The sequence below is a fragment of the Cupressus sempervirens genome, chromosome 5 (assembly GCF_028749045.1).
Source record: "Cupressus sempervirens isolate cs-2001-9-10 chromosome 5, ASM2874904v1, whole genome shotgun sequence".
In the NCBI taxonomy this organism is placed as follows: domain Eukaryota; kingdom Viridiplantae; phylum Streptophyta; class Pinopsida; order Cupressales; family Cupressaceae; genus Cupressus; species Cupressus sempervirens.
This window is the reverse complement of record NC_143122.1, coordinates 600,444,216-600,461,072: the sequence shown is the minus strand read 5'-3', so window position 1 is coordinate 600,461,072 and position 16,857 is coordinate 600,444,216. Positions and strand designations below refer to the sequence as shown.

Genomic DNA, 16,857 nt, shown 5'->3' with positions numbered 1-16,857 from the left:
TCATACATATATTCTTTTGGTATGTGCACAGGCATCAAATCCTTGATGCCTACAAAAAGATTGTTATATGTTAGAAGGATATGAGTTATTTGATTTCCAGCACTCTTGGGACCTATGTCACAGGGTTCGCCGAATTTCGGCCATGAGATTCGAAAATCGGCAAACTTTAAAAAAATCTTTAAAATTGTTGTTATTCGCCAATAAATTCGGAAGATTTCGATTTTAGGTTAAAAATAAGAAATTATGCCAATGCATATATCACAGCAAACAAGATGTTATTCATGCAAGTTTGGTTATCCATGTGATGTCGTTTCAGACACAACACGCGTGCAGTTGTCATGTTTCAAACACAACATGCAGACATATTCCAATCCCGTGCTCACAGTGCTCAGCCGTAACAATTCTGCCATGATTACGAACTGCAACTTCTTAAATGTTGGATTTAAACGGCTTACGAATGTCTGTTGTTTTGAGTCGTATTTTGCTCTGCAGTCTCAACTTTGGCTGCCTGCCCAGAGTTCCCTCTTGCGACTGCATTTCGTGTGAAGTTATTGTCCATATTTCAATGTAAAACATAAAAAATGTTTCGGATTAACCTTGTCTTAAAGTTTTTATTTAAATGATATTAAACATCTTAAATTGTGGTTTAGAAATAATGGTATTTTTTTAATTTTAAAATGCTAAATATAAAATTATAATGCATTTATCAATTAATACTAATAATACTAATAATACCAATAAAAAATAATTATATATTAATATATAAAATAAGATTTTTAACATATTTAAATTACAATATTGTTTGATTATATTTATATATATATATATATATATATATTTATTTATTTATTTATTTTAAATTTATTATTTATATTTTTTAAGAACTTATTTATATAGGCGAATTTAATGTCGAATTTTTTCAAAAAAAATTGTCGTGTCGAATTTTAAGCGAATTTTATACTTGTCGAACCCGAACTCGAACTCGAACCTTGTGACTTAGCTTGGGACAACAATTTAATATAGTCTATCAGATAACAAGAAATCACAATGTCATGGTCTCTATCATGACAAGTATCATGATCTCTAGCACTCCAAGACAGCAACTTAATGAAGTATGATCATGATACGTTCATTATCATGACTTCCAATACCCTGACACAACAACTCAATGAAGTTTGTCATGATAACAGGTCTACCATTTATAAGATCGTCACCTTACAATGGTTACCTTATGTTTATATATGTTAATAAGATCGTCACCTTTCATTACATATGCGAAATAGTAACCACCATGAACCAAGTCAAAGGGTGGTACAAAGGCTTTCACCTCAATTCTCTCTCACAGAGAAGAATAAATTACAAGGAATTTTACTTAGAACTTCTTCTCATAGAAAAGATATCATTCACAAAGGATTGCACCTCAAAATTCTCCCTTCTGAAAAATGATCCTCGAAAGTCAGGTCCAGTAGTTACTCCCTTAGAGGCTCTCTTCCCCCAAGGATTCTTCTCAGACTCACTTTGAATCTGATATCAATATTCCAATTTCCTAGTGATAAGTCAATACTTCCTCATGATACACTCAAGAGTAGGCCCATCAAAATCATGCATTCACACACATGTATTTCTAGACTCCCTCTGAGTATTAATCTTCTAAGCTCCTGTGTTGCCTCCGAAGAAGTGTCTTACTCCCTCTTAATGTAGAAGGATACTCATAATCTCAATCATCAAAGATATTTGCTTCAACAGCCTCACTTTATCCAGCCTAATCACAATTTCTTTTAAGCTTCTGTCACAAGTTCCTTAATGTGTCATTCTTCTTTTCCTGCAAGATCAACTTCAAATGCAAAGGAAAGGATCAAGGCAAATAACTCTTATAGTATGTGTAGGATTACAAATAAGAGAGAGACTACAATAAGCAAGTAAATATCATACTTAAGGATAATAAATACTTATCTGCACATTAATCCTCTTGATACAAGTTGCACCATGAAGGTCCATATGTATCAAAGAAGAAGATGTCTTTGTATAAACATTTGTCAACCAATGGGAATGAAACATTGGTTATTATTGCCCCCCCCCCCCCCCCCCCACAATGTAAAATTCCCACTCATTCCATCAACATTGTTGGGTGATAGTATCTATTTAGTGACACTTAGTTCTCATGAGCGATAATTTCGTTCTATGCAATTTGTATCTTGAGAAATGTATTGAAGTTCTACTTCCATGAATGATCCTTGTAGTTTCCTTGTAGAATATTTCTCACCTTTCACTTTGATATGTAGGAGGGTTTGCCTTGGTTTTAAGGAGATCATATATGTTCTACTCTTTGAAATACATGTTTCTCTATTTGCTCCCTCTCTTTCACAGTTGCCTCTAATGAAATGTCTAGCTCCCTCAGAATCTCAAACTCCCTCGCATGCAATAACATTCTCAGTTGGTGACCAATCCTTATGATCTTCACGTGGTAAAATCATGTGTGAACCATTTGCAATACCTGATCTGCACCTTATCCAATGTCATGGGCCCTTTGTAGTTGACCGCCCATTTTCCAAACCTCTTACTTGATAATGTGCACCCTTCTTTGGTATCCACACACTTTCTTTTCAAATCCTATTCACAATCTACTTTAAGTGTCCCAACTGCTTTAGTATAAGGAAACTAATGTGTTTTTCTTGTTTTATAAACCCCACTATTCACATCAATGCCATCTTTTATCAAGCGATTTATGTTTTATTTGTCTACAGTGATTAGCTATATAATATGTATTCTTGTTTCTTGTCCCTCTTGACTGTTACATTTTGTTGATCACTCAAGAATCCATCTCAACATGGTTTACTCCCTCTAAATCAATATAATCGAGATCATCGAAGGTTTACTGAATCACAAATCTCTTAATTTTGTGTATATATAATGCATACACACACACACACACACACTCATGAACCCAAATTCACAACATAGCTTAAAATAGTTAGGGCGGATGCCAAAGATGTTTGTAGATGCTATGTTACAAGTAAGGGCTCAGTGATATTGAATACCCTCAAAAGAGGAGCTCAAGTTGTCAAGCAAGGTCTTTTTCAGATTTTTAAAAAAGAAATTAATACTCTCTTCTAGAAAGACTCTTAGGATGGTTTCCCTCCATTCGTTTTTTGCTTCCATAGCTTTAGTCCTTGGGTGTTCGGTTTATTTATGTCAAGTGGACCAAATTTAAGGATTTCAAAGCTTATCAAAGTTTTGGATTAGGAGAAGTGATACATGGAGGGAACCACATGAATGGCCCTTGGGGGATTCTGCGAAGGACACGAATGAATTAGCAAGGAATTTGGCAAGTAGGATATACAATTCCTTGAGAGGGTGTGTGATTCTTGCTTGGGGGCTGACCCAAAAGGAGAATTTTCAATTTCTACACGATATTTGCAATTGGGCAGCTTGAATCATGGAAAAGTGATTGTCCCTTGGTGGACACAAGTTTGGAATAGATTCTCATGGCCTAAGTGTAACTTCTTCCTTTGGTTGGTGATCCAAAATAGATGTTTTAATTGGGAAAACCTCCGGAAAAAGGGGATTTCATAGTCCCTCGAGATGTTTTTTATGTAACAATTGCGAAGAGAGTACTTCTCATCTTTTCTTCCAATGTAATTTTTCTAAGAGAATGTGGCATTGTCGGTGGGGTGCTTGGAAACATACATGTATTCATGCTAGCACCCTTATGGAGTTTTGGACAAACTTGGTAGAACACCTGCAAAACCACTTTCCTTCATTGGTCCTCCCTTTATCATCTGGAAACAATGGTTAAAAAGGAACTAGTGGACTTTTCAAGATAGGAGGATGTTGGCTCAACAAGTTTGGCAGGGAACTATAATTATGCTACAATAAATGTTATTCACAAACTGTGATCTCTTAGCTAAAGTTGAACCTAGTGACGCTTTTGTTATTCGGAATTTGAACATTGTGTGGGATGCTAATGAGGGGCCCCTTTTGAGGAGCTGACAAGTTGACTATTGGCATGTCAGAAAGAAAGCTCAAAAGATTCTGTAGAGGACACGAATGAATGAGCAAGCATTTTGGCAAGTAGGATATACAATTCCCTGAGAGGGTGTGTGATTCTTGCTTGGGGGCTGACCCAAAATGAAAATTTTCAGTTTCTACAAGATATTTGCAATTGGGCAGCTTGAATCATTGAAAAGTGATTCTCCCTTGGTGGACACATGTTTGGAATAGATTCTCATGGCCCAAGTGTAACTTCTTCCTTTGGTTGGTGATCCAAAATAGATGTTTTACTTGGGAAAACCTCCGGAAAAGGGGATTTCATAGTCCCTCGAGATGTTTTTTATGTAACAATTGTGAAGAGAGTACTTCTCATCTTTTCTTCCAATGTAATTTTTCTAAGAGAATGCAGCATTGTCGGTGGAGTGCTTGGAAACATACATGTATTCATGCTAGCACCCTTATGGAGTTTTGGACAAACTTGGTAGAACACTTGCAAAACCGCTTTCCTTCAGGTAGCTTGGGTCATTGGTCCTCCCTTTATCATCTGGAAACAATGGTTAAAAAGGAACTAGTGGACTTTTCAAGATAGGAGGATGTTGGCTCAACAGCTTTGGCAAGGAACTATGATTATCTACAATAAATGTTATTCGCAAAGTGTGATCTCTTAGCTAAAGATGATCCTAGTGATGCTTTTGTTATTTGGAATTTGAACATTGTGTGGGATGCTAATGAGTGGCCCCTTTTGAGGAGCTAACAAGCTGACTATTGGCATGTCAAAAAAGAAAGCTCAAAAGATTTTGCAGAGGACACGAATGAATTAGCAAGCATTTTGGCAAGTAGGATATACAATTCCCTGAGAGGGTGTGTGATTCTTGCTTGGGGGCTGATCCAAAAGGAAAATTTTCAGTTTCTACAAGATATTTGCAGTTGGGCAGCATGAATCATGGAAAAGTGATTTGTCCCTTGGTGGACACAAGTTTGGAATAGATTCTCATGGCCCAAGTGTAACTTCTTCCTTTGGTTGGTGATCCAAAATAGATGTTTCACTTGGGAAAACCTTCGAAAAAAGGGGATTTCATAGTCCCTCGAGATGTTTTTTATGTAATAATTATGAAGAGAGTACTTCTCATCTTTTCTTCCAATGTATTTTTTCTAAGAGAATGTGGCACTGTCAATGGGGTGCTTGGAAACATACATGTATTCATGCTAGCACCCTTATGGAGTTTTGGACAAACTTGGTAGAACACCTGCAAAACCGCTTTTCTTCAGGTAGCTTGGGTCATTGGTCCTCCCTTTATCATCCGGAAACAATGGTTAAAAAGGAACTAGTGGACTTTTCAAGACCGGAGGATGTTGGCTCAACAGGTTTGGCAGGGAACTATGATTATGCTACAATAAATGTTATTCACAAAGTGTGACCTCTTGGCTAAAGTTGATCCTAGTGACGCTTTTGTTATTCGGAATTTGAACATTGTGTGGGATGCTAATGAGGGGCCCCTTTTGAGGAGCTGACAAGTTGATTATTGGCATGACAAAAAGAAAGCTCAAAAGATTGGCAAGTGGCCTCCTTCCCCCCTAGATTTCTTAAAATCAATACTAAGGGATCCTCTCGAAGTAATCTAAGGTATGTGGGAATTGGAGGTGGTAGGGATAGTCTAGGAAATGTGATCTTCATATTATCTACTTAAAGGGGACACTATACTAATAATCTTATTGGAGCAGTAGTAGTTCAAGTCAAATTCTCAGATTGTTATATATATGCTTAATAATCAAAAAATTGAGAACATTGATTAGCACTTGACTGTTGTTGGGAGAAAAAAATTGAGCTTGGTGGATTATTTGGAATTGATCTCTTTTTGTTATCTTCCGAGAGAGTGCAATAAAGTAGTCGATTGTTTGGCAAAGTGTTCTTTAGAAAAGGAACTGGTGGACTTTTTATAAGAGAATGTTGGCTCAACAGATTTGGTAGGGGAACTATGATTATGCTACAAGAAACATTACTAGCAAAGTGTGATCTCTCAGCTGAAGTGGATCGTTGTGACACTCTTGCTATTCAAAATTTTAATAAGGCAACCTCAAGATGGATCCTAGCAAAGTTGAAGCCATCCTTACTTGGCCTACTCCCAAAACAAGGACAAAGGTAAGAAAGTTTTTGTGGTTTGGCTCAATTCTATAGGAAGTTCATAAGAAATTTTAGTGAAATTTGTGCTCCTATTTTAGACACCATTAAGGTTAGTTTGAAAATTAAGTTTAAATGGACCAAGGAAGCTGACAAGGGTTTTGAAGTGTTAAAGAAAAGAGTGGTCACCCAACCTATTTTGGTGCTACCTAGTTTTAAAAAGTTATTTACTGTGGAGTGACATGCAAGTAATGTGGCAGTAGGAGCAATCCTCAGTCAAGAAGGAAGACCAATGGCATTTTACAGTGAAAAACTAAATGAAGCTAAAAGAATGTATTCTTCATATGACCTAGAGCTTTATGCATTGCTTCAAACCCTTAAGAAATGGAGGCATAATTCGTTGCCCAAAGGGTTTGGAGTTTTCACTGATAATCAGGCATTATATTTCATAAACACCCAGGACAAGTTGAGCCATAGACACATTAAGTAGTTGAAGTTCTTACAGGTTTACACCTTCACAATTAAGCATAAGGGCCAGAGCAACAAGGTTGCTGATGCACTTAGTAGGAGGCTTCTCAGTGTTCAAGAAGTGCAGTTGCTGAGCATTGGAGTTAAGCATTGGAGTTGAAAGCTTCAAAGATCTTTACAGAATGATAAAGACTTCTCAGAGGCCTATAAGGTATGTGTTGATTTCAATAACCATTTCCATAATCAATTTGTTGACTACACATTGCAGAATGGATTGTTGTTCAAGGGAGGACAATTATGTGTACCTAGGGGGTCCAATGAGGGAAAATTTGATACAAGAGAAGCATAATGGGAGTCTTAGTGGTCATTTTGGACTCAATAAGACACTTAGGTTAGTTCAAAGGTTCTAATTTTGGCCTAAGATGCATAAGGATATTAAGAAGTATAACGAACAGTGTATGGTATGCCAAAAAGCAAAAGGTACTGCTTCAAATGCAGGTCTTTATCACCCACTACCCATTCCTAACAGACCATGGGAGTGTATCAGCATGGACTTCATAGTTGGTTTACCACAGACTAACATTGGTTTGGATAGTGTGTTTGTAGTTATTGACAGGTTCAGTAAGTTGAGTCATTTTATCCCATGCAAAACAACACATGATGCTAGCTACATCGCCCGTCTTTTCTTCATGGAGGAGGTTAGAATCCATGGATTGCCATTGAATATTTTCTCAGACAAGGATGTCAAGTTCATGGGCCATTTTTGGAAGACATTGAGGAAAAGACTTGGAACCAACTTGTCACTTGAATCAGCTTACCACCTACAAACTAATGGCCAATAGAGGTCATTGATAGAGTTTTGGTTAATCTCTTAAAGTGTTTATACAAGGAGTATGGACAGATGTGGGATTAGATATTACCCCAAGCTGAATTTGCTCACAATGACAGTGTTAATAGAACTAGTGGTAAGAGTCCTTTTGAAGTAGTTTATGATGTTCATTCAAGAGGTGTATGTGAGTTGAGAGAGCATGGTAATGTGGAGGGTAGAAGTGGGCATGCTGAAGACTTTGTCCAATCTAAGAAAGAAGTACACGATCAGCTCAAGAAGACTCTGATGGAAGCTAATCAGAAACTCAAGGCCAAAGTTGATGAAAGGAGGAAGAAGTTGCTGTTTGAAGTTGGGACTTGGTCATGGTCTCAACAAAGCTAGACTTAAATAAGGGGTACCAACTAAACTTCAGATGAGAAGGACAGGAACCTGCGAAGTATTAGAGAAATATGGCATCAATGCTTATAAGGTTGATCTTCCCAAAGACTTGGCTATATCTCCTCTTTTCAATGTACAAGACCTAGTAAAATATAAAGGTCCTACGATAGAAGACAAGGAGCAGATTGCAGAGATTGACAAAGACATCACTGATGTGCCATTACCCTCCAAAGATAAACCACAGGCAGAGAAGATTTTAGAATCAAGAGTCAAGAAAAAGAGAAGGCATGGAGTGTACATGAAACACCTTATCTAATGGAGACACCTTACCATCTAGGTTATTCCCATATGGGTCTTCAAAGCAAAAATGTGTTTCCTGTGTGGGAGATAAGTACCAGGGCTAGGGGTTTGAGTCTCTAGATAACCACGATATAAAGCAACCATTCAAGAGAGGACATGCACTACCCTCATTTATAATGAGAAAGTTTAATAGCAATAATATTCCCATAGTCCATACCAATGTTTATGATGTTTCTGGATTTTAACTCTCATATTTTTGACATCAAACTTTTGGATTACGCTACTCTGTGATGTGCTCATAGCACACGCAAAAAAACTATGGACTACAGAAAGGTGCTCTATTACTTGTGTGAATGACACTAAAAAACAACAGATTTTAAACATCAATGTCATGTTCAACAGAAAGACCTTAATTCTTAATTTCCATAGCCCATAACAATGCTTATGATGTCTGTGGATTTAACTCTGTCAAAAAAACTAGCATCAAAATTCCAGAACACACTCTATGATCCATCATGTAGCACGCATAGCAAAAATACAGAATATAGACAGGTGTTCTGTTACAGGTTAACACGACAACCAAAACCATTGGATTTTAAACATCAGAGTTATCTTTAACAGAAAACCCTTATTACTTACTAGTGATTGTTTGAGTGAAAATGATAACCTAATCCTGAAGAACCAAATATATGAGGTCACTGAAAGGGGGATACTGCCTAATGCTGTTAAATAAGCAGCCTAATGTTGGCAGGATTATTACTGAAACACAATCAGTTAGAAATGTTGTAAGCTTGGCTGCGAAGTTCTTGAAAACACAAAGCTCAACTTGCAAAGCCGTAGGATTAGTTGTTGAAAAGCATGACAAACATTTAATTTGTAACTTTGGATCACATATTGTCCATGCGCACTAAATATAGGAACTGCCAAGCTAGGTGAAAGCATTTGAAAATTTGCATTTTTTTATGTAAACAACACAAATTGCAAATTACTCGTTGCAGAAATGCACAGTTATGAAAACAGAAACCTGTCAGTACCATATTCCTGCACGGCATTTGACTAAAGAATGACATCACAAGTAGAAGGAAGAGTTCAACTGGCACTCAAGAAGCAAGAACACAAATTTCCAAGTCAAAGTACCCAATTCAAGACAATTCTGTAATAACATAGTTAGCTTTGAAATCAGCTTCACAAGTAAAACATCCACCAATAAATAATTCAGCACAGAGCTGGCACAACCCATTATTCCTGGGTTTTTGGATCTAAAACTCTAAATAAAGAGTACAGATCCACATCAGGAAAATATTGCACCTGTAGCTTATACCCAATTTCATGTCCTATTTGATTCTTCTTTTAATAGATACTACAATGTAGTGCTAACATTGACAATATACAAGATATTCACAGCAGTTTTCATCTGAAACAACTGAAGAATACATTGAAAACCAATGGCAATCTCAATTTTATAGCCTAGATAAATGTAACTAGAAGAGATAGGTTGAAACACTTGTAAGCAACCACCACCAATTGAAATCAATTTACCACAATTTGCAAAATAGTTAACAAAGGCCATAGATGATAAATCTTTTAACTTCTTTCATTCTTTTTCAGCAAAGGAAATGTAACTAGAAGAGATAGGTTGAAACACTTATAAGCAACCACCATCAATTGAAATCAATTTACCACAATTTGCAAAAGAGTTAACAAAGGCCGTAGATGCTAAATCTTTTAACTTCTTTCATTCTTTTCAGCAAAGGATTAAGGTGAAAGGAAGCAATCTACATCTGAGATGCTCTTTTATTCAAATTTAAAAGGCCCACATTTGCTCGAATTTTAGAAGACAGTTGCCTCTGTATTCAACAGCTTCAAAGACATTTAAGGAAGGGACAAAAGGTATCTTTTATCCACTACTAGACACCCAAATAGTTCTCAGAGTTATATCACCTTTTTGTATGGACACTAAAACCAAAATATTCTGTAAATGAAGTGATATGAGAGCTGGACAAGCTAAATTTTTGTATGGAAACTAAAACCAAAATATTTTGTAAATGAAGTGATATGAGGGTCGGACAAGTTAAATAACACTTTCATATACTTTATTACTGCTTAAACCATATTATTTTTTCAATTAACTGACAAGAAAGATAGAACAGATATGAGGATATGCAATAAAGATTTATCTTGCAATGGAAGGAGTCATCTCTATCATCTGGAGTTGGTTTGCCTAATTTAGAGGGGATCTAATCAATAGTCAAGACATACAAATTGAATAAACTTGTGTGTAAATAAAGGAAAACATACGTGAAGTGCAAACAATTGATGCATTAAAACTTCTTTCTAAAATTAAAATTTTTATTTTTAATAACGACCCAGGAACCAAGTCAAATCCTGGTAGAACTTTTGAAGACGCGTATCTAGATGAAGTTATGTGCATATGCAGAGGCTTTTGAAAGACGCATGTACATGCATACATATAGAGTAAATGCATTTTTTTAATTTGTCCCACCATGATTTAGGTTATTCGTCTAGCACAAATCATTGCAAAAGATGGCTATAACAATCAGTAGAACTGTTTCAATATGTTAATTGATAGTCACATAATGTGTTGGTGGGTGACCTAACTAACCACAAGCCTCAAGGTTGCCACGGTTCTTACTGCAATGACAACATTGTTTGGTGTCTCAATAGTGACACTTAAAACCCTACATCAAACTACAGTAAAATTTATGAAGAATTTTAATCTATTGATCCGACACTCAAAGGACAAGTGCAGTTGTGAACGCAAAACTCTTATCCTGCTGTTTCAAAACAACCCTAATCTGTCAAACTGGGAAAAAATTGATTGAATTTTACCTGCCTTAAAAACTAACTGTACCAAAATAACGAAAATAAGACCAACCTGACTGTGAAGCAGAAAAATTATGATGAGAACCTGCACTTCCTCCACCAGTTCCTTTAAGCCATTCTGGAACCAGAGTAGGCTCACTTCTATCCATACCTGCTGTTGACCATTGTCCTCAGAAGAAAAAGGCTCCAATCTCTCAAATTCCAATGAATGAACTCGCTTCCTTCCCACAACACCCAGCCCTCACCCACATTGTCGAAGGAGGCAAAATTTTCAGAGCCTTTCAAACTCCAATTCTCAAATTCATTTCATCTCTAAAGGAATGAATGCAGCACAACCTCAATGTCACAGAGTGAGACTGCAACGTTCACTAATAGCCCTTTTAAAAGTCCCCCATAATAGCAATATCAAAACGTTATTTCTCTTGCGTCTATAACTCTGAACTAACTCTCCTCCCCTACGGTCCCCACCCCTCTTCTGCTGATCTTCCTTTCTGAGACTGTTAATTCAAAATTAATGCAACCAACTAGACCCGAGTGACTCATGCCCCAAGTGATTACGCAGGTACTGACAACAATAGGAATGAAATATGCTGCATTGTTCAATCAAATGAACTCATTGTAACTCCAGTACTCAATAGCATAAACCAGTAATCCGAAATCTTAACATTCTCGACAAACGCAATACAAAAAAATCGAAAAGAAAACCGCATATAGACTTCCCTATCAAAGAATTATTCTGGGTTCCATATACTAAAGAGGGAATAAACCCCGCCCAAAAAAGCGTAACATAAAAATCAAAAGAGAACCATAAAAAGCGAAATAAAGCCACCCAAAACCCTGCCGTCCTCTTCCCTGTGCATATAAATCTCCAAACCCCTCAATTGCTCTGCTCAGACCAAAAAACCTAAAGCTGCAATAAATTCCAAAACCCGGCCCTATTGCATGAATATAATTTCCTCAGCATACTCCTCAGTGCGGACAAATTTCATTCAAGCACTGCACCACGTGTACACAAAATCCCTTCAAAAACCCTATTTGACCATTCAAATTTCAGCGCTTTGACATTAGGGTTTGGGAAAAACAGCATTTGGGTGCCCTTATCCACTAATTCGGTTGCTCCAAAACCCTCGGAATCACAATTTCGCCGACATAATCTGCTCTAAAAACAATTCTCCTTCATGTATGTTGTATTACAGAAAGACAAAAACCTTCGGCCAACCGAATAATATAATCTACAGTAATGTAGCTCTGTTTTTTAAAAAACGACGGCTCAAAATTTCTACCGATTTGTTGTAATATTTTTGAGCTATTGACCATGAGACCAGATTAGAGACGGGCGAGAAATAAAACATCCTAGCGGTCAAGCGCTCCCATGTGACCAGGCGGTTAGGATATAGTACGGCGGCAGCCCCTTCGTTGCAAGAATCTCTCGGTACTTGCCGTTCCACGTGTCGAAATAGGGACAAGGTTGAGTTTGGTGGATTAGCTCTGCGTAGAAAAAGATACTCCGTCTAAGCTGATGGGTTGGCTTTTCTGTTTCTTTTTCTTGCTAACCTTTTGGAGATAAATGAAAAAATATATTAATTAATGGTTTTTAATTTAAATAAAAACTGTTTTTGAGTGAGGAAAAGGTGGCATTTCGTAGTTAACATCACTTTCCTCGCATTGAAAATTTGTGAAAATTGTATTAAAAGGAAGTGGGAAATCCCAAAATAAGAAGTTGGCTTCAAAAGTCATGAAAAGATTATTAAGTTTTTGCAAATTTTCATTTCTCATATGTTTATTTATTATTATTATTATTATTATTACATGCAATCCTTAACTAGATTGGTTATCTAGAAGTTGTTAATTTTTATGTCATTTTTCATAAGAATTATTGAAGAAAATTAGTGTGATAATTTAATTTTTCAATTTAAATGGTTGGAAGGCTTCTTAAAAAAAGGCAAGGCAATATAAACTAGTACTCATATCGAGAAGGAGTTGTAGGGTTATTTCTATAGTTCCTCTCATACTTGTATTTTGTCACTATTTATTTTAATTTGAGCTTGGACTCTATTTATTTTTCCCAATTTTTGTTTCTCTATTATTCGTTTGTATTGGCATCTATGAGATGCACTAAGTTACAATTATATTATTTTGGTCATGTATACGAGTGTTGATATGGTTAGTGGACTATGCTTCTGATTTTAGTGATAATCTTGCATGCATGATAATGATACTTTGTGTATTTAATAGTATTTCATGTCATTTAATGATATATGTTGATATGTCAATGGCAACGAATCTATGTATTTGACTATATGTGATTATTAATGTGACATTTAATCAATCAAACAACTAATCAATGTATAAGAGGCCACAAATTCAATCAAGTAACAATTGCAAGATGGGGTCATTGTATTAAAGAACAACAACATGATTGTTAAACAAAAATAATTAGAAAAATATTGAAACAAAAGGTCACAAGTAAATCAATTGTTGAAAGACAAAGAAATATTAAAGATAACAAAGAGATTGAGAACATCAAAGAAATAGTTGTTGTACTTGTGTATTTGTTCAAATCCTATCGACTAGCATCTATCTTTATGTAGAGATATTACATTACATTTTATTTTACAAAATTATTTATAGTTTGAAATCACATCCCTTTAATATAACAGACATATCAAACAAAAAAAAAGAAAACCATAAGTCACCTAATCTCATGCTCCAAATATATTCTTGCTACACTCTACACAAACAGTTTCATAAGTTCTCAGATGAGGGTTTATAGCTTAGGGAACTTTAGTTGTCACTTCCCAACTCGGTGCATCAAGTCCATGGGTGGCGAAGATCTCTTTGTTTTCTTTTTTAATGTCAATTTATTTTTCTTTAACCAACTATTTTACCAACTCTCATTCTTTTTTATCAAGCATGTCACTATAGGTATGAAAGTAATGTGTTGATTGAACATCTACTTTGTAAATAATACGTGTTGCTTCCTACATCAAGATCATGAATCTGGTCTTTGGAATGTCTAACATAGCTGAGACCCTTGACATTATAAAAAATGAGTGGGTTTCAAATCAAACCTGATAGGTACTCTTCTTTTGCCTTTAAAAAACTCCTCATTTCTCTGTTTCTAGTGGAACCACAAAACTTCAGATATGAAAGGAGCCCAAAATCTATTTTTTTAGTACAGAAAATGTCAACATATCCTTCAAGAATTTCAATCCAAGAAATGCCAGGATGAGAATTCCATGATATAGGATAGTCAAAAAACAAAGACCATATGAAAGAAACAAATTTACATGAGAGGACAAGGATGGACAAATAGCAAATTTGTTTACCAAAAGGATCTATCTAAAATAAACTTTTTTCAGTTGCACATTTTGAAACCACAAAAGATCAAGAATGAAGTGTCATTTCGACTCAGACCAATTTAGGCTCCAAAGTTGATTTAAAGTTTCTAGTCTTAATGAATCATCTTTAAGCAGTTCGTATATCTGTTTGTTGAGATTTCCAGAAGAGGAGTGTGATGTCCCTATTTTGTAATAATAAATTATAGTCAATTAATATAATTTATTGTTAAATTAATTATATTAGAGTATATTAAAATAATATAATATCAGAGAGTGAATATAATAATAATACAAGTATTATATCATAATACAAATAAAGATGTAATAATTAATTTAATATTGGGTTCTAAAGGACAACCTCTGTCGATTTGTGGAGAATTGGAGTTGTCCCTTCACCACCCAAAATTGGTTTATGGAAATTGTTCCACCATATATTTGCTAGCATAAATGGAAAGAGAGAAACAACAAAATATTTAGGGAGGTGGAAAAACCTAGGGAGGTGGTTGTGGGAATCATGGAGAAATTGCTGAAGGTAAATTTAAGGGTAGCCAAATGTAAGTTATTGAAGGAAGAACCAAGTAGGCTAGAGGGTTATATTGCTAAACAATGGGATGTTCAAAAGAACTTTTATCTTTTTGATAACTCTAAAGTGTTAAAGAGACAACAAACGAGATGGAAACCACAACCCTAACTCAATTCAAACTAAATTTTGATGGGGCTACTAGAGGGGGTATAGGAGCGACGAGTGGAATGTTGAGAAATGGGAATGGTGAAGCATTGTTAATCTACTCTAGGAAGGTGGGGGGTGGAAGTAATAATTTGGTTGAAGCTATGGCTCTGCTTTGGGGTCTTCTACTGATTAGTAAAATGCAAGTTAAGGAAATAACTATAGAAGGAGACTCCAAATTAATTATTGATTTGGTAAATGGAGTGTCCTAATAGGGATGAAATATTCAAACTATCATCATGGACATTAGGCACATTTTGGAAGGGATGGAAAAGGTCCACCTGCAACACATCTACAGAGAAGGAAATAAGGTGGTAGATGCGGCGGCAGCCATGGGTTTTGAATTAACTATAGTCACGTGCTAGAGAAATATGGAAAATATAAACGAGGACATTATGTCTTTGATTCCCAAGGAAAGAGGGGGGAGTATTAATTAATTATGACTACAAAATTAAGGTTGGGACCAAATTTGGCAATTTCTTCCTTAGAAAGTTGAAATTCGCTAAATTTAATAAATGTTTTAGGGAAATGAGGAGAAGACGTGATCGTACAAATGGTAAAATGAATGGATGCAAATCAAGGAGAGTGTTATTTCACCATTATGGTAACTTACTGCGAAATTCAAATTACTTCCTCTTTGAAAGTATGAATAATATCATTATTCAGAGTGTCAGAGACTTTAGGAGTGTAAAAATTATGATGTTAAACATGCACGATTCTCATAATGAATTCGCATGAGATTTTGAAGTGTCTCAAAAACAGGCTTGTATAACCATTTTTCTCTTCGCAAAGAGGTACAGAGCTAAAAATATCAGTAGTGATACTGGAGAAAAGGAGCTTCAGATGTGCATCACTAAGGTGGGGGATTTGGAAGAAAGTGGAGAAGAAATGGGTGGAGATTTGAATAGGCTGGAGCCCACAAAAATTGAGAATTTCAAAGACATGATGATGACCTAGTTCATGTTAAAGGAAGGGGGATTTCTGCCTTACATGTAGGCGATGGAGGGGTATGATGAGAATTGTGCCCTCCAATTCATCAATGGGTGGAACGACCCCAAGGTAACAATAAATGGAATTACTTTCGAAGTTAATGAGGAAGTAATTGCCATGGCCATTGGGCTATCTATCAAAGGAAGAAAATGGATAAAGGTCACTAAAATGGCAAATGAGGCCAGTATGAGTAGTTTTTTGTGGAGGGTGAAGAGCCAGTACACTACAGAGGAGGATTTAAGAGGGATAGGTTGCCAGCTCCATGGGACGATGTCTGCTTGGTTCTTATGAAATACATTATGCTAGAGGGCAGGTTTGGTGTTTACTACTTTTCCCTCTTGAATCATTTTAGAAATAGGGATTTTATTTCTATCCCGTTTGTTCTGCTACATTCTCTAGAGGATATGGTTAGTGATTTTAGGGAGAAGAGGAACAAAGGGCATAACTTTATCATTATTCACCAAGGCTGATATTTTTCCTATACCAATTCTATCTTGCCCTTTGTCACCCTAGGGTGGTAGTGGTTGACAACCAACACCACTGCCAGGGTCCCTCCCTGAGTACTAGCACTGGTACTAGAATTCATACCCCGCAGCCTTCCCCTAGCTGTGAAAATAAGAAAAAGAAGAAAGCTGAAGTGGTTGTCAAACATAAGGCTAGTAAAAAGATTAAAGCTAAAAAATTGGTGGAGCTGGAAGAGGGGGGCTTGGAGGAGGAGGGATGTGGAAAGGGTAGGAGAAGGTCAGGTATACTTGCCAAATCCCAGGCAAGGCATAAGCAAAAACCTAATAGATTCAGGGTTGAAGATGTGGAGGAGGAGAGCTCTGAGAACAATGAAAGGGAGAAGGATGAGGAGAATAACTCTGACTCC

The 16,857-nt window shown here is 36.2% G+C and overlaps 1 protein-coding gene across 1 annotated transcript in view; it reads right to left on the bottom strand.

Annotated features, from left to right (window-relative positions):
* Nucleotides 1–12,290, bottom strand: part of LOC149557346 (uncharacterized) — a 29,451-nt gene extending 17,161 nt beyond the window's left edge. Inside the window, exon 1 of the mRNA XM_089832016.1 lies at nt 10,981–12,290. Coding sequence (XP_089688142.1) covers nt 10,981–11,077 — 97 coding nt within the window. The 5' untranslated portion in view covers nt 11,078–12,290. The remainder of the gene's footprint in view (nt 1–10,980) is intronic.
* Nucleotides 12,291–16,857: the final 4,567 nt, after the last annotated feature.